This window comes from Gossypium arboreum, chromosome 9 (assembly GCF_025698485.1).
Source record: "Gossypium arboreum isolate Shixiya-1 chromosome 9, ASM2569848v2, whole genome shotgun sequence".
Classification (NCBI taxonomy): Eukaryota; Viridiplantae; Streptophyta; class Magnoliopsida; order Malvales; family Malvaceae; genus Gossypium; species Gossypium arboreum.
Genome location: NC_069078.1, coordinates 84,908,087 through 84,932,083, shown reverse-complemented (window position 1 = coordinate 84,932,083; position 23,997 = coordinate 84,908,087). Strand labels below are relative to the sequence as shown.

Genomic DNA, 23,997 nt, shown 5'->3' with positions numbered 1-23,997 from the left:
AATTAGTTAAAATTATAAATAAAAAAATTAAATAGATAAATACATCAAATTAATTTTTTTTCTTTTTATGTTTTGAATTCAAGTTGTTTAATCTAGGTGATTTTTATAAGAAATTGAAAATTTTAAAATTTTAAATAATTAAATATAATGATTAAAAGTTTTATTCATTAAGTAAATAATTAAACATTTTAAATATTCCAACATTTAACATGTAAAAAGTAAATAAAATATGAATGATGAATGGATTTTTTAAAAATAATCATATAAAAATTAAAGAAATACGTAAAATTAATTTGAAATTACCGGTTTTACCTCATTGCTAATTTACTTTTTTTTTAGAGTTATTAATTTATTGTTCCATTTTTTTATAGTAGACTAGGACACGCTTACGATGTCGTGTGACAATTTTTTAAAATTAAGAAAAATAATTATAGTTTAGATTAAAATGACAACAGATAAATAATAAAGATCAATGTTTTTTCTAATTTTTAGATTTTAATATTCTTATTGTGTAAATGTATTTTCCTAAATTTATTAAAATATAAAAATTCCTCAAAACACGGTAATTAATTAAATTATGACATATCCTTGAAAAATAATTTATATTTATATAAAATTAATGTAAAATAAATAAATCTTCCATTTCTATTATATTCTCCTAAAATTATTTATTTTAAAATTTGTATTTACCACTTCCAATTATATTATCTCTAAAAATTAAACTCAAATTATGTTACTAATAGTACAACGTGCTTGCCATTACTCTCTATCAATATATCAATTAACCCTTTTAGTAATAGTACAAATATTTAAGTGCATATAAATGTTGCTAATTAAGACATAATAACATTTTTCGCTTCTAACTTCAAAAATAATTATTTTAGTTTTCTATTTAATTTTCTATTTTTATAGCTTTTAAATTTATATTTTTTGTTAAATTACATAAAATGGTTGAAAAAGTTAATATTTTTATTTTCTTGATGTGATGCATTACTATATAGATAACAAGTCCATATTTAATTGATTTTTAAAACTTAATTTTTTTAAAATTTAAAAATTATTTTAAAATTATTAACAATACATATTTTTAGTATTTTTAAAATTTTAAAAATAATTAAATCTTGACATGTCATCTATACAATAATTTACATGTATGTCATATCAAGAAAGCTAACAAATATTAACTTTTCGATTTATTTTAGATAAATTTGATAAAAATACAAATTTAAAGATTAAAAGAAGTGAAAAATTAATTAGAGAGCTAAAATAATTTTTTATAAAGTTAAGGGAAAAAAATTATTAAATAATAATAAAAGAGAAAACGATTTACGCATTCCACCCCATTACCACTAGACACTCGCCCGCGGGAAACCAACGGTTAATATTTTAGAGATAATAATATTTTAAAAAATATTAAATAATGGCCTTTCCTTGCTCCAGCTTTTGCCACGTTTTCCTCCGACGGCCAGGCCCTTATTCGTTCCACCTAAACACCAAAAACAAAAAAAAGCGTTAAAATGCACTCTTTTTTCTGTTTTCCACTCGAAATTCCTCAGATTCAGAAATCAGAACTATCTTCCTCTCTCTCTCTAAAATTCGTTGTGTTTCTCTCTCTAGAAAGAAGTTTCCATCGTCGATTCCGCCATGGACGCAGCAGCGCCGCCGCGGCTCGTCTACTGCGGTGTCGATCCCGTCCGTTTCTCTTCCCCGCGCTCTAACAGAGTGTCTATTCGTACTCGAACCAGACCGGTTCTCGCTGTAGCAACCGACCCTAAACCTACTCGTAAGACTCCGTCTCAGTCCTCTCCTTCAAACAACAACGTCAACGGCTCCTCCAAGTCCTCCTTACCTAAAAAGTCCGTGAACGGAGTTTCTACGGTAAAAAATAAAAAACCAATTCTTATTTTTATTGGAAATAGTTTTTTTTTTTTTGGTGAAATGAGATTTGATTTCACGTGGTCAACTTTAGTCTGGTTGCTGAGACAGTCAATGAAAAATGAAAAGAAAAATTAAGTATTATTTATTTATTTATTGTGAATACCATTGTGTAACTATTGGTCGGTCGGTTCAGTCGAAAACATCGTTAATCGAATTAATTGAATTGTTACTTTATATTATTAATAATCCGCCCGAATTATAAAAAGTTTAGCGGCAGCCAACCACAATTATTTTGATAATTAATCCAACTCTACCATCAATGAATTAAAATTACGTTTTAATTCTTTTAGTAAGTATAATAATCTAATACATATTTATCAGTTAAACATGTATCCCTACAAAAGCACATTTATAATAAGTTAAAACTTCTACATATAAAAACTTAATAAATCTAATAAAGATTATAAATATAACGTTTTATATATATTTTTGGACAATTTTGTTATTTTTTTAAATTTCTATTCAAATTAAGTGATAACCAAAATTTTTAAAAGTTTATACCATAATCCATATTAATTAATTTAGCTCAAATTAATTTGGTCGGTGGTTCATTTGGTTTTTACTGAATTATGCACACGGAAGAGTTTATGTTATATATTAATTACTAATGAGTATAAAACTTTTAAATTTTTGAATTGCTGATTTTGCTTTTGGTCAATGTTTTAGTGTTCTTTTACTTATTTGCTTTGGTGATAATTGAGCTACCAGAGGATGGGAGACGTTTCACAGGAAATAAAAAGAGTGAGAGCACAAATGGAAGAAAATGAAGATTTGGCTATACTAATGAGAGGACTTCGTGGCCAAAATTTACGGGATTCACAGTTTGCTGATGACAATATTCAGCTTCGGTTGGTTGAGGTAAAAATACAGTTATTGTAGCATATATCTGTCATGTTTGAATTCTAGACTTCTAATCTACTTTTATTCTCTCAGCTTGATGTTTTAGTACAGGGGACAACTCATTTCATTTTCGGAAAGTGAAATGTTTTGAAAGCTTTTGAAAAGTTTAATGCCATTAGGGCTGGTTTAGTGATGCTATAGCCGACACCATTTACTGGGCTTGCAATTTCTAGCTAGTGTGCCATTTCTTTATTTTGCTATGCCCAAATTTTTGGCTGGTCAAGCATAAATCATTTTCTCGTTACATAGGTTGATGAAAGCAGTGAGTTCTTACCTTTGGCATATGATCCGGCTAGCATCTCAGCATACTGGGGGAAACGGCCTCGTGCTGTTGCAACTCGTATCATACAGTTACTATCTGTTGCTGGGGGTTTCCTCTCACGCTTGGCTATGGATGTGGTAAACAAGAAGGTGAAAGAGGTGAACACACAATTCTCTATCACCTTCGTTGCAACTCGTATCATACAGTTACTATCTGTTGCAACTCGTTAAAGTTTTTGAGCTTCCCTTGCTGTTTGTGTGTGTTTGTTAGCATCTAAATGCACGCATAAATTTTCATGTTCAAATTTGTTTCTGTTTTATTAACAGAATGAAGTGGCTAGAGCTATTGAATTAAGGGAAATTGTTACCTCTTTGGGCCCAGCGTATATAAAGCTTGGGCAAGCATTGAGCATTCGACCGGATATACTTTCTCCTGTTGCCATGATGGAGCTGCAAAAGCTTTGTGATAAGGTAGAATTATCACTTTGGCATTTCTTCATATTGAATCAGTTCTTTTCTTCTTCTTCTTCTATGGCTCAAACGTTTTCCAAAAAAATAACTTATTAGGAGTAGAGAGTTTTAGTTCTTACATTTAGACCAATTATAGGTGAGATGGATAATGTGATAACAAGTCCACCACTTAGTTCTGATGACTGTTTTTAGATATTGTTGTCTTGGGATGAACTCCTCTATAGTCTTCAATCTCAGAAATACCTCTACTAGATGGCAGACTTGTTGCACCCATAATGTCTACCCTTTTTGATAGAATTCAAATGTGAGATGCAATTTATTTATTTGTTTGTTTGCTTTTTGTTCCAATACCATATCAGTTTGCAGACCAATGGATTTTAGGAAATTGAAATGTCTCTCAATTATCACATGATAGGGATTTTAATTCGAAAGGTTATTTTTTCCTCCAAAAATGCTGACAACATTCCGTAACTTGGATATTGCTAGTTAGCATTAGTATATTTTCTATACTTCTTTAAGGGGGTATGGTAAGTCTATTATTATAACTGACTTTTCTTTGCTCATATGCAAAGGTTCCTTCATTTCCAGATGACATAGCAATGGCTCTTATTGAAGAGGAACTTGGTCAGCCATGGCAAGAAATCTACTCTGAACTTTCCTCTTCGCCAATAGCTGCTGGTAATCTCAGCTTGAATATATGTTGCATGTGTACATATATACGTACTTCTTTATTTATTTTATAGAGATAATTTTACTAGTTTTTACGTGCTATTCCAACTATAAATACTTGAAACAATGTGTGGATACCTATGGACAGCATCTCTTGGACAAGTGTATAAAGGACGCTTGAAAGAGAATGGAGATCTGGTTGCTGTCAAAGTGCAGAGGCCTTTTGTTCTTGAGACAGTGACTGTTGATTTGTTCATCATAAGAAACTTGGGTTTGGTGCTCCGAAAGTTTCCTCAGGTATATAATGTATCTGTTTACGTTTAGCTTTTTGCCAAACTTTTTCCTTCTCATAAAGAGGCCTCTATATTCTGTAGCTGTAATATTGATACTTTTCCATGGATTGCTTGCTTTCCCTTACCATTCCAGATCTCGATAGATGTGGTTGGATTGGTTGATGAATGGGCTGCACGATTCTTTGAGGAGCTAGATTATATTAACGAGGGTGAAAATGGACAACTCTTTTCTGAAATGATGCGTAAGGACCTTCCACAGGTTAGTATGGTATTTTTTTGAACACATTACTTTCTAATGTCTGCTGAAGTGGCTCCTGATTTTGGAGAAACTAGTCTGATTATGTAATTCTGACTAAAAGAAGTTATTTCTTCAAGTTGTTCTTTTTAGTTAGTTTCTTAAGAATGTTTAGTGAAATCAATAGGTTGACTATTTTTGTTTTCAGGTTGTTATACCAAGGACTTATCAGAAATACACATCAAGGAAGGTTCTTACTACAGAGTGGATCGAAGGAGAGAAGCTATCACAAAGTACAGAAAGTGATGTTGGTGAATTGGTCAATGTTGGAGTGATATGCTACCTAAAGCAGGTAATATACTACGTTATTCTTGTCATCCTAGTTTATGTTTAGGGGACAGATGGGTCAAATAAGAAACTTGGTTTTCATGTCAGTCTTTCCTGGGTGCATCTATGTTATTTGTCACTTTTTTTGGTTAATTAGCTTTAAAATTGGATTTGTTGCCTTAGCCAGTCAAACATTGATGCTTCAACTTATTGATGATAAGGAGGATAAATGCGAGAGATGGTGGCAACAGTTTCATTTTCTCAGAGTGGTGGTATTGTTATTTATTCCTGCTTTAATTTCAAAAACACTAGCCAATTCCTTAGACGTTTAATCCTATCCTGTACATTTAGGAACTTGTAGCACTCTAATTGTAGTTCTAATATTCGCTTTCGTTTAGCTAGTTATATTGAGATAAGAGAAGGAACCTCTCATGTGTGTGTGTGTATATATATATATATATAAATATATGAAAAAGAAGGCTGGTTTTAACTTTCCTTTTCTGTTTGAATGTCCTGAAGCTGAATATCAAATGGCAAGGGTAGTTGTCTGTGTTTCATAAATGTTAATATTGGCGTTGTTTCTGCATTAGCATCAATAACCATTACTCAAATCTGTCTTCCATCTTCCTTTCTGCACTTATCAGTTGTTTGTGTACTTATAGTTACTACTAAACAGTGGTATAAATTTCAGTGTTCTACATCAGACAAACTCCTAAGTTTATTATCTAATCTGTGTGGCTTACCCATTTTGATTTCAGTTGCTTGACACCGGGTTTTTCCATGCTGACCCACATCCTGGGAATTTGATCCGTACTCCTGATGGAAAGCTAGCCATACTCGACTTTGGTAAGAATTTTTGCTTAAAGATTTTTTGTCAACATGTTTAATGGCATCACATAGATTTACTTCTTTGGGGAGAGATTGATATGTGGTTGTCCTCCAATAATTGTCTAGTATTTCTCTTTACAAACTATTGATATCATGTTGATTGTGGTTATAAATGCTAAATTTTTACTATGATAATACCTTATTGATCTAGGCTTTATTTTTATAGAGTTTGAAGTTTACTTATGCTGTAACAGGTCTCGTGACAAAATTAACTGATGACCAGAAGTATGGAATGATTGAAGCAATTGCTCATCTTATCCACCGGGACTATCCAGAAATAGTTAAGGATTTTGTTAAACTTGATTTCATTCCTGAGGGGGTTAATTTAGAGCCAATCTTGCCCGTTCTGGCAAAGGTTTTTGATCAAGCACTTGAGGGTGGGGGTGCAAAAAACATCAACTTTCAGGACCTGGCATCAGATTTGGCGCAGATAACATTTGATTATCCATTTAGGATACCTCCTTATTTTGCTCTTATAATTAGGGCAATTGGGGTGTTGGAAGGAATAGCTTTAGTGGGGAATCCTGATTTTGCTATCGTGGATGAGGCCTATCCTTATATTGCACAGGTATGAATATTCTGTTTTTGCTAATTCTGTTTTGAAAATAAATTGATTTATAAGTGTAAGGATAATGTGAAATATGCACTGACTATTGTTATTTTGAATTTCTGATGACTAAATAGTTAATTGCTTGATTCATTAGTTTTATTTTATTAAATTATGATAGCCGAAGAGTGCTTCAAGGATACCATGTTTCTTTTGATGTAACAAATCAATGTTATTAAGTACAATTCTTAAGGTTGTCTAACGATCCATGTTGCTAACCAATCACCACAGTATAGGATCAAGATGAAAGAGTGCACAAACATTTGTATCATTGCTGTTGTGCTTTGTCTTACTAAGTGGTCAATGTTTTTCTGATCATAACGTTTACCATTTCCTTGTATTATTTTCTATTGTCAGAGACTGCTCACTGATGAATCCCCGCGGCTAAGGAATGCTTTGCGTTATACAATATACGGGAAATCAGGTGTTTTTGATGCTGAAAGATTCATTGATGTGATGCAAGCCTTTGAGAATTTCATAACTGCAGCAAAAAGTGGAGGTGGGGAGAATTTGAATGGGGATATGGCTGAACTAGGTCTTCTACAAAGGCAAGCAGATATTTCCTTCCCTAGATTTCTGCCAAGTGAATCTCAATCAAAGCAACCTGTTCAAACAAGAGCGGCCTTAGGATTTCTACTGTCTGAGAAGGGAAATTTTTTCCGAGAATTTCTTCTTGATGAGGTAATTTCTGATCTTATATTCAGAAGGGAAAAAAAAAAATTGGTTATAATCATTTTCTTTGAGAAAGTTGCACGCTTGTGTTACTTTACCTAGTTCCTTCTTGTTTCTCTTTTGGTCTTCGGTTATATAATTGCTTTACCTTTTGAGCATCGATTATTTATGACATTTTGGTGTGAGGTTGCTTAAATATCGAACTAATGTTTCTGGGTTTGCTAAGCAGATTGTGAAGGGCATTGATGCACTTAGCAGGGAACAGTTGGTTCAAATAATGTCAGTGTTGGGAGTAAGAAATGCTGCCCCAGTGTTTAGCTTGGTTCCAACAGTTGGACCCTTCAAACCAGCAGGACTTTTGCCTTCAATAACCGAGGAAGACAGAGTTATACTGAATAATGTCCAAAAAATTCTCGAATTCTTAACAGCGGGAAGTTCAATATCAACGTCATCAAGTCAGGTACTCCAAAGTTTGCAGTTTTCACAAATCGAAACCATTTAAGAGCAAACTTATCTCTTTTAGCGATTATTATACATTCTTCATGTCTCATTAATTGCTTTTCATTTTGTTAAACATCAACAGGGTGTAAATGTTGCTCAGGTTATCCAGGAATTGCTTCCAGTGTTGCCAGGCATATCTGCCAGGGTTCTTCCTGAGTTGATTAGCCGGTTATCGTCTCGCGTGTTAGCACGTTTAATCCGGGATACATTTTTGTAAGCATTTTTAACGTAACTACCTCTTCAATTGTGTATATGCTTGTATAGCAGATGTTGATATTATATAAAATGCAATATATAACAATTTATATGTCTTTGACATTTAGATATGGAATACAGCAACATATATACCCAAAATTTTGTTGTATGGATATTTGTATGAGACCCTGGTTCACCTTAATGTTAAATACGAATCCTATTTCAAGTTTCATATTTTTGGTTTCATCTTTTTTTAATGAGACATGGTTCATCAACAGTATAATTTCTGTTTGTTAAGATTTTTATTTTCATTTCTTAAATGAATTGGAGTCCAGCAAAGCACGTTTTTAGCTAATTTAATACATTGTTTAAAATGCGATTTGACTATAATATATCCCATTTATTTATGCCGTAATTATTCATCTTTGTTTGTTTCAAGTTATTGTTAAATGATTAACATGTTTTTTTATTTAAACTAAGGAATACGAATTCACATGGTTTTAAATAAATCACAGTTGAACACCATTTTTATTTTTAATGTACATAAATTACACATCAACAAGTCAGTCAGGTTTCAATCTAGGAAGAAGTCAATGGTTAAAATTGAAATTGAATTATAAAATTTTAAAGCATTGTATTATAATTTTATTCTTATATTAATTTATTAAAATTTTATTAATTTACGGGAGGTAAATTATAGATTTACCTTTATATTAATTTTAATTTTTAACGACAAATAAAAAATTATTTTGATCATAATTAAGGAGTATCAATAAAATAATTAATTAATAATAAAATATGACTCAAAAAAGTAAATAATTAGTCATAAAATAAAATAAAAAATATTTTGACCGAAATTAAAGAGTATCAAAAAGTAAATAATTAATCATAAAATATATCTTAAAAAGGTAAATAACTATTCATAATTCATAAGTAGGGATCAAACCACCACCAACATAATCAAAGAATAAAGTAAGCATCACGGAAAGCGCCGTCTGCTTTCATCTTTTTAACATTTCAATACAAAAATCGAACACTTTGATTCCCCCCATTAAATTCTTTTTATCTAACAAACGAAATCAAGTTCATATTATAATTCTTTAATACAAATTGAAAATAATGAAAATTTATATTTTTCAAAAACTACTTAAATCAAAATATACTTGAATTTTACTTGTTCAATAACCGAGCTGTTTAATGTAATTCGTCCCATATCAAAGTTAAATTTTACAATTATTCGTAACAGCTTTGCTGAAAACAATTCACTCCTGTACAAGATAAAGATGCAATAAAAAATAAAAATAAAAACTCTAAACCTAATTTATCAGTGATTATTTTGATGAAGGTCTTCTTTAGGCAAATAGTGGCAATCTCATCTCCCCCGAGGCATACGAGATGATGCTCTTTTTAAGTGGTGAAATATGGTGAGCCCCATGAAATGCAGCAGCTCTTAAAATGTTCAATGGACCAAAATCAACTGAGTATGCCTTTTGAAAACCATCCAGTACTGCCATCATCATCACATTCGCTGGTTTTCGATCCGCTTCGTATTTCTTCAGTAGTGATACCTGAAACAGTTTAAAACACCACAATTTAAGGATCCACGATTCTTTCTTGAAAGAAAGAGGGCAATGGTTTGTTTTATAGGTACCTCCCCGATGTCCGTTCCTACTGCAATGCCCTCAGAAATGACACTGGAAAGAGTAGATGCATCTCCAAAACCCAAATTAACTCCTTGGCCTGCCAAAGGATGTACAGTGTGAGCTGCATCGCCAATTAGAGCAACGCGCTTTGACGCATAGTCATTGGCATGCCTTAAGGATAATGGGAAAGCCATTCTTTCAGAGGCCAATTTGACTACTTTTGGTGGGGTTTCAAAGCAATCATTAGCAGACTTGGAGATACCTCCTTTAAGCCAAGAAAATAAGTCTGAACTACCCAATATGCTTGGTGTAGGATGAGGACCATAACCATAATCCAGAGCATGATTTACAGCTTTCAGAAAGTTATCTTCGGTTATTGATTTAAACTCTGATGACTCTTTCGGGCTCATAGTCCAAACGATATTGCTAAACTTATCACCTATTGGCAGAAGAGCAAGCGGACCAGAAGGTAGAAACCTCTGCCAGGCACAATGGTTTTCTACATCATGTTCAACTGTACATATGATGGCATTCTGTGAGTAGTTCCATCCTGTTGTTCTGAATCCTGCTAACTCCCTAACTCGTGATTTGCCCCCATCTGCTCCTACCTGAGATACATCTCATGTAACTTGCACCAATTTTATGAATGAAAAATGTCATCTGAAATATCTCAAGACATCCTATTATATTCAAAACGAGCAATATAACTCATACAGGTGCAAGTTCAATTACCACCAACTTTGCGTATAGGCTATTCCCATCCTCCAGTTCTAACTTTGCTAAACGCCCATGAGTAAACAATGCTGTCATCGATAACGTGCTGTCAACTTCCGAGGATGAAGAATTTGGTAGTATAGACATTGAACTCAATCTTGATGGGTATATTTTCTTTGGCAAAACTGTTTCCTGAAAATATTTAATTTACCTAGGTTCAATTGTGAACGTAAAACATGACCATAGAAGAAAATAAACTGCACATTTTTACAATATTATTAGTGGGAATTTCCTACAAAAAAATTCAATATAAAGTGGACAATTTTTTTGTCATTGAAGCAGAAAGAGGGCCAAATAACTGTTCAAAGGATAAATGATAAGAAAAAAGACTTCAAGTGAGAATAATTAAGCTAAAGGTTTTATGACAAATCAATACCTGCACACGTGACAGCAGAGAACTAAGTAGCACCTTATTTTCCACAACGCACCTAATGTTGTATCAATAACCAGCACATAGGCATTAGCATGTAAAGATAATAACAACTGCCTCTTTGGTTTAAAGCAGGCACTTACCCGAGTACTTCTTTGTCTGCATCCCTAGCATTGTATTTTGCATAACTTAAACCAGTATAGTCCCAAACCTATAATAGGTATAATGAATCTGTTAGTAATTTTTTTTAATTGAATACATTCTAGGTGCCATTTAAAATCAACAATGTCCAAGGAAATAGGACACAGTTCTTATTTCAACAAAGACAATGAATAAGATGGCCATAACAAAAAAGACATCATCTGCAAAAGATCAAATATAAGAGCCAGCACCTGCATCTTATCAAAGTAGGCATGTCGATGCTGCTCAACAAATTGCCAAGCACCAATATCTGCAATATATGCTACTACTGTTACTGAGAGCAAATAAACATGCCAAACAAGCATGGGAAATCAAGGGAAAAAGTCAACTAGTCAAAGCACTGCTTAATAATCAATTAGGCAAACATTTTCCCTTTCTAGCATGCTTACCTTACAGATGGAGGGTCTAAAGATAATAGTGATAGTCCTAAAACAATCAGCTTTCATTTAAAAAATCATGGCTAACATCATAATCTTATAGTTTTTTACTAAAACACAACCAATATCTAACTTTCTACTTTAAATTACATTTTTCAATATTTTGAAGATACTAGCATACAACTATTTCTTGATTTTCCCAAAATGGTCACAACAACATAAGGATTAAAGTTGTCTAATACAGTCTGTTTGTTACCTTTAAAGAAAGATATAGTCGCAGGCGTTATTGTACTGACCCTTGGGTCAGGGAGGTCTTCTTTCTTAATGAAGTGTTTTCTCCCCAAAGCCGGATTGCTATCGATGATGGCAACATTCAAGTGTCTTGTTAACGGTCTACTAGCTGCAAATTAACATGATAGTACAAAAACTAAAACATTTCATCATCTCAATAACATGCTCCGTAAGATTACAAGTTCTAATTATACATGTTTACAAGTGTCACTAGCATCTATGTGTTATCACAATAGTGATGCCTATGGATGAATGCTTACACATTTGCAAAATTGATGAACCATATCTATAGTACAATATAAATTGAATAAAATAAGAAGTCGGGCAAATACAAATAATTTAGCCACCTAAGGAACAAGCGAGGGCCAGGCCAACCATGCCACCTCCAACAATTGCAATGTCATATTGTTTAGCTTCACTCCCCTAAAATGTTAAAAAAAAAAAAAACTTAATCCAATATTTTACACCAATTTATATAACTAATTATAAAACAAATTCAAAAGAGAAAAAACCTATAAGAACTAGCAAAAGAACAATTAGCTATATTTAAATTCAAAATACCAATAAAACATGAAATAAAACCAGAAACTACAGGAAGCAAATATAATTAAACAAAAATTTTAAAAAAAATTACTTTTTCAGGGTTTCCAGCATTTTGGCTAGATAATAGTGGGGCAGCATCATTAGAAAATGGCCTCCAAGGAATTCTCAATCTATAAACATCTGAGCCAGCTTTTGTTGCAAAAATCCTATTATTATAGCAGATAATCCTTCATTAAAAGCTAAATAAGCACCGAAAAATATCTTAATTCACGAAAAGAAAAGGTACCAGAAAGGAATTCGCACCTGTTCATTGTTGAAATGCTGCTGTGAACTTGTTGAGATCTTTTTTCTTTTGTTAAATGATACAAAAATCTCTCTCCTTTAGGACATGCAAGAAAAAGGAAGTGTTTATACTGAATTAAATTTCAGGTTTTTTATTTTTTTCAAAGTCAAGACCAAAATTAGTCATTCATTTTTCCTTTCTCTTCCATTTATTTTCCTTACTTTTCTAAGCAATCAAACAAAAACTAAATACAATCATTAACACGGAGTTGAAAATGATGATTCAAGAACCGACCTGATGGATTAGGTTTGGCTTCAAAAGATTTGAAAGTTCGATTGAAATACTGAGTAGCTTCACTCGAGTCGACTCGACTCTGTCTCCCTCCCGACTCGCTGCTTAGCTCAAATCTCCCTCTCCCAAGTACGATGTGGAAAGTGTTAAAAAGCCAGCCTTCTAGACCCAACAAGTCGTTACTGTCTAACGGGCCGACCGTTCCGATTTGCCTGGGCTTAGTCTTGGAGCTTTAGTTGTGATCTTTTTACCTTATTAAGATCTTGAGTTGTGTGTGAAATGTTTTATTTTTTTTTTATTTTTACTTTCATGTAAAAGATGTTCGGAGTTTTTGACTACCAACAAAGATATATTTTAAAATGATTCACTCGATTGGATTGAGAGTTGTACAGTGGCTAGAGAGTTTCACTTAACATAACTTTTTGATGTTTAATGCCATAAAAGTGGCTAAATATATAAGAATGTGAGATGTGTCTATAAAAAGTTTGTTGCTTATAAAAGCTAAAAGGTTTTTATATGAAAATTTGGGTGTGCTTAGAGAGGTTACATGTCCGCTAAGGTTCAATGTTCCTAAATACTTGTACTAAATATGGTGAAAACTTCTAATTTAGTGAGTTGTATTTGAGAAGATATAAACTCAAAACAATGAGTTGTACTAGAAGAGATGTAAGTTCGAAAGGTAGAAGTTGTATTTGAGAAGGTGTAAACTTAAATTTTTATACTTGAGAATGTGTAAACTCAAAATTTAGACAGTTGTACTTAAGAAGGTGTAAGCTCAATATTTAGCTACACTTGAGAAGGTGTATGCTCAATACTTAGAGAGCTATTTATGTAATATTTATCCTTATGAAACTTGAGAAATATGTTGATAAATTTTTAATATATTGATTGTATATTTTGCTAGGGTGTGCTTGAAAAGACCAAGTCCGACCATAAACTATTACTAGCAAGACTAACTGTGAGCTGTTCCCAACAAAATATGCTAAGCAATGTTTATCCCTACGAAGCTTGGGGAGAAACATCAATTATTTTTAATAATATAATCTTACCTTTTTGTCAAGGTATGCTTGAAAAAATTTGTGGTTACCGTACGTGAACACTTGTTGGCAAGGTTTATTATACAATACTTTAGGTCGTGCGAAACTTATTCATGAGGAACTTGAGAAAATGTCAATAATTATTTATAATATAATCATACCTTTTGTCAGGTATGCTTAAAAAAATTTATTATTATTATGTTTATCAACAAAGTTCGTCACATAATGTTTTAAGTTATGTGAAATTTATCTTTGAGGGTCATCTAATTTTAAGAAAATTTTTATAAAACTTCATTTGTTTGATTAACATTCACCACATCAATTATTAATACAAAAAGTGAGAAATGGTCGTTATAAGTGATTCATTTGGTGAACTGAGAGGCATTGATTAATCGGAACGGTTAAGTACGAAGAGTAGAAAAGGGGCTTAGGAAAGAAGAGTTTTTTATAATCTAATCTTTCCTATCTTTAGCCAAAGAATCCTTTTGTTGAGGAGAAAGAGGTGAAATTTACTTGAATGCCCCTGTCTAAGATAATTGTATAGGAGATGAATATTTTTATGTATAATAAATAATTTAAGAAAAATATAAAAAACATTATATAACTTTATTTTAATAAAAAAACTCTAATTACCTAATCAATTTCACCTTACTATTATTTATTAATAATATGATTTATTAGAAATGCAAAATTTAACATCGTGGATGTATTCAAACAAACCTTTTATATACAAATAAATAAATTAAAAAGTAAAGAGTTTATAAACACATCAATTAAACCTCCTAATCCTACCATCTCTCACTAAACTATTGCTTCTTGGTGTTGCAATTTCCTAAGGTCTGAAAACAGGCACCTAAACTCTATAGAAGAAGCGAATAGAGGGATTGTGAACAAACCCTTTAATACAATCATGTCCTTGCTGCTTCTTTTTTTTTTCTTTCTATAATAATGTTCTTAAAACTATTACTTATTTTATCTCTTTACTACTTATTGATTGCAGGCTCTCGTGCCATGAATAAAGCAAAAAAACAAAACGAGAAAGCAAATATATATATATATATATATATATATAGAATGAAAGATTAGATGCCTATCTCAAACTTAAACTACAACGAAACAATGAATACATATTCCACCCCACACAAACAGTCAAAAGTTTGGGTGTGGGGGTGATGACCACTCCTATCTTTCTTTCTTTTTTTTTTCTCTTCACCCCATTTTCACCTCACTAATGAGTGCTGATGGCAAAAAGCAAAAGAAGACAAGTGGGGAGAGCTGTTATATCATAACATAATTGCACCTGTTTTTCTTTCAATAAAATTGTGTAATCAATTATTTCAAAAAGATTAAAGGATCTAAATTTGGTAATTATTATTGCATTGGGTTTAATTTTTTTGGGTTAAGTCTGTTTTTTAAATTAGTAATTGTTCTTATATTAGGATTTAAATTAGGTAATTGTTTTTATATTGAGTCCTGAACTTGTTAATTGTTTCTATATTGAGGCATGAGCTTTAACGTTTTCAATGAAATATTAGAGACCAACTTAAAAAAAAATAGACTCTAATGCGGGAACAATTGTCAAGTTTAAGAATCAACTTAGACAAAAAAAATTGAGATCCAATGTGCGGGAACAATTTCCAAGTGCAAGAGTTAACTTCAAGAAAAAAAAATTCAGGTCTCAATACGAAAATAATTGTCAAATTTAAACCTTATAATTTAACCCTATCAAAAACTTAAATGGATAGAAAATTATTTAATTATTATGTTTAACTATCAATATATTTTGTATGTGTAAAATGAATGAATGATTAATAAATTTACTTATAGATTTAAAGGTAAAAGAAAAATGAGTAATGAATAATTTTGTGAAAAATATTTTATAAGAAAACTCAATAACTCTATAATCATTCAAAATTCAAAATAGTTTAGGCTCTATATTAACACATTAAGGTCTAGAGTTCAAATATCGACAACCACGTTCTCTACTATACCAAAGAAAAAAAAACTTAAATTAAATTTATAAAAAATAAAAATAAAAATCGGCCACATCTTGTTATTCCTATCCCACTATCTTCTATGTAAAGCAAAGTTACACTAATACATCATATGTATGCCTTCTATATTTATAGCTTAAGTTGTTCCTCCACCATTCTTATTTGGTATTCTTAGATCAAAGAGACATAAGAAACCAACCACGGTTTTCATGGTCTTACGTGGTTTGATCAATAAGAAAGAAGCAAATACATATGTGTATGTATAAGGTCGCTCGGGCCGGCTAACATTTAGGGTTTAGGGTTTTCATGGCGATCAACAAGTAAGAAGCAAATATATACACAAGCTTTGTTGGGATTAGGGCTTGCACTCCTGGCGGCGTCGGCGCAGAACCGGTGCACTGCTTTAGTCTGCTCTTGCTATGTGCCGTCGAGGAATTCGAGTAGCAAAGAAGAAGAGATTATTAGCAATAGAAGCAGCAGCAGTAGCAACATCAAGAAGAGGACTAGTTTGGGAAAGAACATTAAAGATGGGGTCATGGAAGAAGCAGCTGGTAATAATAACAATCATGATGAATTACAGTTAAGCATCGACAAGATCAGCAATGGCGGTGGGACTAATGTCTCCCACATTGAACCAAACCCAACTCTCAAGAGTAATCTGAAGAAAACAACTACAGCAGCAGCAGATGATAATGATGGAGAGGGTGAGTTAATGAAGACTGAAAGGAGGAAAGTAAGTTGGCCAGATGCTCATGGAAAAGATATTGCACATGTTCGAGAGTTTGAGCCAAGGTAAAAGGCCTTGTTATTTAAGATACTTGTGTTTGATGAATCCCAAGCTTGTTTACAATAAATTTCACTTTGCTTGTAATATGATGAGTAAATCAACCAATTTCAATATATTTCTGACATGGTTTTCTATTGTGAAAGTGTGTCAGATGATGGGGAGCTGGAAGGGGTTAGGAGGTCTTGCGTTTGTGTCATTCAATGAAGCAACATTCCCCTTGTAGGTAAAAAAGTCCTCCTTCAACATGATCTTCGCAATGATCTTTATGATATAATGTTGGATGAGAAAATTGTATACATGATTTACTTGCATGAATCTTGCACTGTTTAGTGCCTATTCATTGTTAGCCAAATGAATCGAAGTCCAATTACTCCACATCTCAGTGTATAATTCAATTAATAGTTCATATAATAGATGTATGTATGACGCGTTGGAGTTAACAATGACCCAAAGTGATTTGTTAATTGTTAATTAAGGGAGGAATGCATGAAAGAAATGATGTTTGATGCTTAATTAGTGCCCACATTAACAAAGTGCCTTCATTGTGCAATCAATGTCTATAAATCTGAAGCATGGGGAGAAGAGGAAGAGGGTCCCCCACCCACTTCTCTAGTTTTTTTTTTTTTTTGGGGGGTTTGTGGGGGTTGTTAAATTTTGAGTGTTCCCTTATGCCTTACCCTCAAAGCACAACAAAACCAAATATTGGTCATAATTGTTGCACAACTGGTGAATATATATGTTTCTTCCTTTTCTTTTTAGGTGCCTGTTGTGTCATTTTATTGTTTCATTTTTAAAAACTTTTGTATTCAAGTTTATTTAACATATATGCGAATTTAGTAAGAGATATTATTCTTTAAAGAAATGCTATATTCATTTTCAATATTCATTTTTTAATTCTAAAATATGTGTTATTAAATAATTTTATGCGCTTTCATAATGAAAATAATGATGAAATGTGTTTAAAAATATACGAGAGAATCACTACCTACCAAAAAAGTGATAAATCATTTCAAAAAATTCCATTTATTTGCATAAAAAATCGTCAATCAATCATTAAATTTCTTCATAATCTTGACCAAATGCATGTGAAATTAAAATTTTCTCAAAATTTTCCTATGTCTATTAGTCATATTGGGCTTTAACTAAATCTAAAGTCAAATTAAGTCAATCTCCTAGACGGGAAGTTACAAGCTCTCCTTATGTTGTTTTTTTTTTTTTTTTCATCTACAAAATTTAAATCCAAAACTTTAATTAAAAACCTGGAACTTGTTGACACTCCAAGAAAGGTGGTAATGGGTAACTTGACATTATCATGGAGTTTGCAGATCTTTAAGCTTGTAGGACCCCGAAAAGGCAAAGTTAATTGAAAACTTTGGTCATTACCAGAATCATGGCATAAATGCACACGCCTCTACAGCAACAAAAGGAAAAAAGCATCATGGCTAAGATGCTTTAAAATTGATTTGAATTGTTTGTTATCTCACTTTACTTTTTTGTAAAGAAAATTAATATTAAACTAATTAACATGTCTTTCACACAACACACTTGGATGGCTAAATTATCCACAAGACAGCATATAATAAAATTCCCATGCTTTTCATCATAATTAGAACTTGGAACAGTTAAACATGATAGAACCTTGCTTTGCCATAGATTCCACTCAGTTTAGGAAAATCATCTCAAAAGAATATAATATAAGCCACATTCTAAGTATATAGTCAAATAGGGACATTTAACCATGTTCGTCCATGTTATTGTAGTGGTGATACATATTGATTTTAAAATAAAAATAATATCAATAATGTATGGTTCAATTTTATTACTGATAATATAGGTGCATATTGGATAGTTCAAGTTTTTTTTAAAATTTTTAAATTAATTTTGAATATTTTATTTATTTTTCAAAATTATATTAAAGATTATATTATCATTAAATTAAATTATTTAGCTTAATTAATAAAATTTAAATTATATTAAGATGATCTTGGACAGCTTCATCGCATAGACAAAATAGGAAGAAAATTGAAAAACACAAACAAGCCTCGGTAGTTAATAAGCCCACAATAACGCTGATAAAAATATTGAACTTAGAACAATAATAGTGGTTTATGCATGATGATTGATGAAGAGTTTAGTACTTCTTAATCTCCAATGTTCTATGTTCACAACCCTATGATATTATATTTACAATTTTACATTTTCATATAAATATATTATAAAATAATCCAAAATTTACTATAATGTTTTAATATTATATTGACTTTTATATATAACAATAAAAACGACTTACAGGATCAATAAATCCTGATATCCAAAATATATATAACGAACTTCTGCTGCCATTTCTGTCAGTATTCAAAAGGCAAGTCGCTTCACAAGTAATGATGTAAATCAGTAAATCCAAAGACCACCACCAAAATGCTAACCAAATGCTGTGTGTAAAATGTAAGAATCACGTTCTATTTTTTTTTGTTCTTTTTCATTCATTAATTGAAACACTTTTTTTTTAGGTTTAATGAAAAACTAATTCCTATTCAGTTATCTGCTCTTCTCAGTCTCACTTCAAATGGTTCTGACTCTTACCTTTCTTTGATTTGCTCTTCTCTTGCATCTTCTTTTTCTTTGCTTCAGCTGTGATCCATGTATAATCTTGGGGTATTGCAAATGGATCTTGAAGATTTTCTATCTTGTTGTGGCTATGATTGGATGAGCTCGGCCGATGATACGGTGCCTTTATCCACTGAAACCAGGATGAACCTGTCACATGTGTCACTGCAGGGCTTTCTCGCCCAACACTGGGGCTTGAAGGGGGTGTAGAGAACTCGTCCACTGGCTGTAGTTCTTCAAACTTGGTGAAAGAAACCAAGACCCTGATTGTTGGAACCACTGGGATTGCAACCTAAGTGCAACAATGAGCATTTCTTAGTACAATGCTAAAATAATGTAATTGATGGGACAACATAAACCATGTTCATGCATTTCGTTTAGCGCTGAGCCAAAACAACTACATTAACACCTATCACCAGCACACATTCGAACAAGAGAACAAGAATATAACCCTCTAAATATATGGAATAAATTCAAAACACACCCCTCACGTTCGAATAATGTAGGTGATTAGCATGTTTTGAGGATACTCCACTCTTATAATGCAAATGATCTTTTCAAAATACCAATAAATAACTTCCAAATTCCAAATTAAATATTTTCTACAACGAGCAACAAGATAGAACTCCTTACACATGTCACAAACAGAACTAATCATCAAAAACTTTTCCATAAAACTAGTCCAACTCCTACTCTAGGAGTACTTTGTAGTGTCTTAATTCATATAAATACATACATATATATATGAGCTACAATCATGTTAGAAACCAAGCACACCATCAATCAGACAGAGTATTTGACTTAAAATCGAAACAACTAGGAAATCTAGACAAAACAAAGTTTCCGGAATTAACACCAAATAAGAGACTGCCGCTTTTAAATGCCAGGAAAAATGTATAGGAATAGAAAGTAACAGCATAGACAAAAACGGACTGCAAATGTCGAGCCTACAGCGAAGGGCAATCCCATGAACATATGATTTCCATTTCAGGAAACCTATATGGACGAGTCCCTCCTATAACTCAATCACTAGATGTCAAACTTGGAACTGATTGCAAAACATGTCAAAGCTTTCAATGATATGCAACTTTTAGTTGAAAACATAAAAATAGGAGCTTCAAAATCCTTAAGAGATGTTGCTAGGTAGACAAAACCAACTACATGTCCTTTTTGTTTGATACAGGTTATTTTCTTGGACTTCCAGATCATTAATGGATAACGATGGCAATGGGTGGCATTCTTTTTGCTTAGCCACCATTCCTATTTTTTCTCTTTTATCTTTTGCAGAGAGCCCCAAAACCAAGGAATGAGTTCGGTACATTGGCACCATTGAAACGAAAGAATGTATCCATATCTCCATCAATAGATGAAGGGAAGAACTGGATCTTATACCAGGCACAAAGATGCCAAAATCCTAATCTTAAACTCTACTAAAGTCAAGTATAAGCCCAATGTGGGTTCTAATAGTGTAAGATTAAATGGATTCTAACATCTCAATTTAGAAAAGCAGCTATTTCTCCCAATAACTCACTAACAGCTCTATCTAATGGAGCACAAATTTCGAGAAATCAGCAAGCCTCAAAGTATCAAGCAGAAATTCATATACAATTGACTAGGTGACCACTCTGACATTAAAAAAAAATCTATATTTTAAAAACCACATCTCTCTGTAGGGAAATGCCTTCCCATGATTATCTAGGAGCGAGACCAGCCGATCATTAGAGAAAACAATACATATAAATATATACGGTCATTAAGAAATGTGCATTATTAGAATGAACAAAAATCCAAACAATAAAGGCAAATAATGTTAAAGCAAAAGGCACATAAAGTTTATAAAAGGAACATACCTTGACAGGGAAGGTTCCAACTGGAAGCTTTGTAGTGAGCAGTTCCCTTAACCGACGAATTGCCTTGACTTTATTTGCAAGAATGTCTAGCAATGGCAGGAGTTCTTCAGTTTGCAGCGGGAAGTTTGGAGAAAGCCAAAGAACAGGCCTCAACCCTTTCTTATACTCATTCTCCCGACCAATCTCCTTGCACCGATTACCACTTTCTGAACTAGTGGAAGTTGTTCGTGAATCTCTTGTCCTCCGATGATCATCCCTTGCCACAATCTCCACAGAATGCCTACCAGGTTTTATCTGATTCCCAGATGGAGAGTCTCCAAGCAAGTCGCTCACCTTCTCATCTACAGAAAGAGAACTTCTAGGTGGCACAATCTTCCTCTGCGCTTCATGCTTCGGCTCCCGTTTCCTCCATCCACCAAACCATCCTTTCTTCTCCTGCTTAGTCTCTACACTTTTATAACCATTGGTCTCTTCGATAGGGATTTCCCTGGACTCATAACAACTATGGCGATGACCAATAATGCCATCCCCGTTCTCATTGGATATTTCTGAAGAATCCAACTTAAGAGCAACTTCAAGTTGTCTCCTTTCATCTTCTGTCAAGATCTCATCAAGCTCCTCACTTTCTGTTTCATTTCCATTGGAAGCTGCAAAGAACTCATCATCAGTCATGGCACCAGGCACCCTCCTAGATTTGATGCTAACAACAACATTGTGCATATCGTACACCTTAGCCTTCCAAGCACCCACCATTTCAGTTTTCTCTTGTCTCCTCCATGTTACTTGTGGCAAAAGAACTGCCTGTGTCACATCTATACCAGGCCTGAATATATTAGTTTGAGACATTGCAGCCACTTCTTGTCGAACCTCTTCATCAGTTGCTAGAGAACCAGCACCATCGAAAGCATTTATCACCTCTCTATCCTTATGAGAGATCATACATAGTGATCCAGGAGGAACCTTCCCGTCCTCGGAACCATCACCAAGGAAAAGAATACTCTGATCTGAACGTTGAATTCTGAATCCGTCAAATCCAGCCAAAGTCATATCAGCTCTCAGATTTGCACCCCTCTTCCAAATCTTATATGTATCCGAAGGAGCAATCCTGGAAATGAAAGGTATCACGGAACTCTCAAAATGGAATGTGATTTCCATGTAAAAGTCTCTCATCCTTCGCATAGTTCCCACCAAGCGAGGCAACCTCCTACACCATTTTGCCCATGCCAATGGCGGGTAATGCCGAACAATAATCATAGCAATAGCTTCTTCCCGATTACAAATCGCTTCTTGGAGTGCACTCCATCCTTGTTCATTTTGCAAACTCCAATCAGCACCAGCACACATAAGCATTTCGGTTGCAGTTTCATCACCAAGCTTAACAGCTAAGTGAAGAGGAGTATCCCTGTTAGGAGCATCGCGCCGATCAATCACGGCAGAGATCGCATCAGCCTTCTCTTCCTCAGCCAATGAGGCTGCTTCAGTTTGAATCTCAGTCGGATTCCCAAGATGTGGGAGCGCCGCGAGTATCCTCTTAAGACCAGCATAATCCTTTGTAGCAACAGCCTTGTGCACAGCACAATGTGCATACTTAGAAACATCAATACCCGCCATATCCCCAAGATTAAGCTTCCAATTAATACCCAATTTCAATCATTCAACATTAGAACACTCAATTTCAACTCAAAGTCCCCTAACAATGGAAGCACATAAGTACACCAATCCACCCTACAAACCAACAGATTCACACAAAAATTAAAAGAGTAAAAAAACAATTCACAACTTCTTTTCACTAGAATGAGCAGTAAATCGTAATTTCAGCCAAAAACCAATCAAACCCAAATCAAATTCCATCGTAAATGCAGTGTTGGACAGTTATCATAACTACGATAAACAAAAAGAATCATTGGGGATGACACGTAATGGAGATCCAAAAAAATTCTCACCTGCTTCTTTCTTTCTTCCTTTTTTTTTCTGAGCAACCAAACAATGCTCCCCAAAATAGAAGGAAGATATTTTCAAGCACTCAACCCTATCAAAAACACCTCCATTTCTCTTTCTCTCTTACTACTCTTCAAAGTATAAAAAAAGAAAAAAGAAAAAAAAGGAAAGAACCTTGTGATCCAATCCAGATCAGACAAACCGAAGAACATGCACGCGGGTGTTTCAAACAAAAAATAATAATAATTAAAAAAAAAAACAGGTGGTGAATCTGGTAAAAGGAGTTAAGGAAAAAAAATGATGTGCAAAGAATCAAAGTAAAGAATAACTACACAAGAAAGTAAACAAAATCCCACCTATCAAGAAAACCCAACAACAAAAATGAAGCTTTTCTAAAACCAAAAGAGTCAAAATAACTGAAAAGGAGAAGACCCAAAGTTAAAGAAAAGGTGATGTTTTGAAATTGGGATTTTTCATTTTTGTGGAAGAGATTGGAAAATTTTAGGCTTCTTAAAGGGTTTGTCTTTTAAATTTATTTTATTAATTTTTTCCTTTTTAAGGAGGATAAGAACAAGAAGAGTCAAAGGAAAATTGCATGTGAACCAGGAAAAGAGGAGAACTTTGCTTTCTTGTTACCATATTTGTATGTTATTATTTCTTGGTTCGAAAATTATAATAAATAAAAATTAAAGATGGAATTAAATGATTGGTTAGCAGGAAAATAATTAATTTTATTTGTTTAAAAAGGGTTAATTAATAATGATTTTAGGTACAGCCTTTCAAATACTTCCAAATTGCCTCCACCTCCCAACTGCATTGGAGGGCCACTGCTATTCCCATTTAGGGAATGCCAACGGCCCCAAGCGTAGGGTTCCACCGCTTTCGGCCTATCTTCATTTATCCTACATCAATTCCACGCTCTCTCTTCAAGTTTAAATTTTGATTTAAGATTCGAAATTTAAATTTTTATACGAATATGAATAAAACTAATTAAAATTTTAAATTTTAAATCAAGTTAAATTTAAATAAATATAGATTTTATTAATATTACATA

At 33.0% G+C, this 23,997-nt stretch overlaps 4 protein-coding genes across 8 annotated transcripts; 2 read left to right on the top strand and 2 right to left on the bottom strand.

Annotated features, from left to right (window-relative positions):
* Nucleotides 1–1,434: 1,434 nt before the first annotated feature.
* LOC108454059 (uncharacterized) lies at nt 1,435–8,189 on the top strand. Of its 2 annotated transcripts, XM_017752366.2 has the most exons (13): nt 1,435–1,878; nt 2,647–2,796; nt 3,088–3,258; nt 3,427–3,570; nt 4,143–4,248; nt 4,388–4,536; nt 4,666–4,791; nt 4,976–5,119; nt 5,853–5,940; nt 6,177–6,550; nt 6,947–7,270; nt 7,491–7,721; nt 7,845–8,189. In XM_017752366.2, exons 1-13 carry the CDS (start codon nt 1,645–1,647, stop codon nt 7,977–7,979), a joined length of 2,376 nt encoding a protein of 791 aa, XP_017607855.1. In that variant the 5' UTR covers nt 1,435–1,644; the 3' UTR covers nt 7,980–8,189. The 2 variants fall into 2 exon arrangements, with proteins under 2 accessions (XP_017607855.1, XP_052874863.1); XM_053018903.1 differs by lacking the exon at nt 3,088–3,258.
* A 915-nt stretch (nt 8,190–9,104) lies between these two features.
* LOC108454263 (uncharacterized) lies at nt 9,105–12,946 on the bottom strand. 2 transcript variants are annotated; one of them, XM_053018902.1, is made up of 11 exons: nt 12,734–12,946; nt 12,460–12,535; nt 12,248–12,383; nt 11,961–12,036; nt 11,579–11,722; nt 11,137–11,195; nt 10,888–10,955; nt 10,751–10,802; nt 10,333–10,506; nt 9,609–10,208; nt 9,105–9,525 (listed from the first exon to the last, which is right to left on the bottom strand). In XM_053018902.1, the coding sequence occupies exons 2-11, from the start codon at nt 12,465–12,467 to the stop codon at nt 9,310–9,312; spliced, it is 1,533 nt and encodes a 510-aa protein (XP_052874862.1). In that variant the 5' UTR covers nt 12,468–12,535; nt 12,734–12,946; the 3' UTR covers nt 9,105–9,309. The 2 variants fall into 2 exon arrangements, with proteins under 2 accessions (XP_052874862.1, XP_017608158.1); XM_017752669.2 differs by having other exon boundaries at nt 12,248–12,362; nt 12,734–12,942.
* A 2,794-nt stretch (nt 12,947–15,740) lies between these two features.
* LOC108456317 (uncharacterized) lies at nt 15,741–16,991 on the top strand. Of its 2 annotated transcripts, none has more exons than XM_053019348.1 (2): nt 15,741–16,553; nt 16,700–16,991. In XM_053019348.1, exons 1-2 carry the CDS (start codon nt 16,297–16,299, stop codon nt 16,701–16,703), a joined length of 261 nt encoding a protein of 86 aa, XP_052875308.1. In that variant the 5' UTR covers nt 15,741–16,296; the 3' UTR covers nt 16,704–16,991. The 2 variants fall into 2 exon arrangements, with proteins under 2 accessions (XP_052875308.1, XP_017610406.1); XM_017754917.2 differs by having other exon boundaries at nt 15,744–16,553; nt 16,692–16,991.
* Nucleotides 16,992–18,759: 1,768 nt separating this feature from the next.
* LOC108457304 (uncharacterized) lies at nt 18,760–23,568 on the bottom strand. Of its 2 annotated transcripts, none has more exons than XM_017756287.2 (3): nt 22,949–23,568; nt 21,006–22,730; nt 18,760–19,447 (listed from the first exon to the last, which is right to left on the bottom strand). In XM_017756287.2, exons 2-3 carry the CDS (start codon nt 22,614–22,616, stop codon nt 19,106–19,108), a joined length of 1,953 nt encoding a protein of 650 aa, XP_017611776.1. In that variant the 5' UTR covers nt 22,617–22,730; nt 22,949–23,568; the 3' UTR covers nt 18,760–19,105. The 2 variants fall into 2 exon arrangements, with proteins under 2 accessions (XP_017611776.1, XP_052875088.1); XM_053019128.1 differs by having other exon boundaries at nt 23,300–23,568.
* Nucleotides 23,569–23,997: the final 429 nt, after the last annotated feature.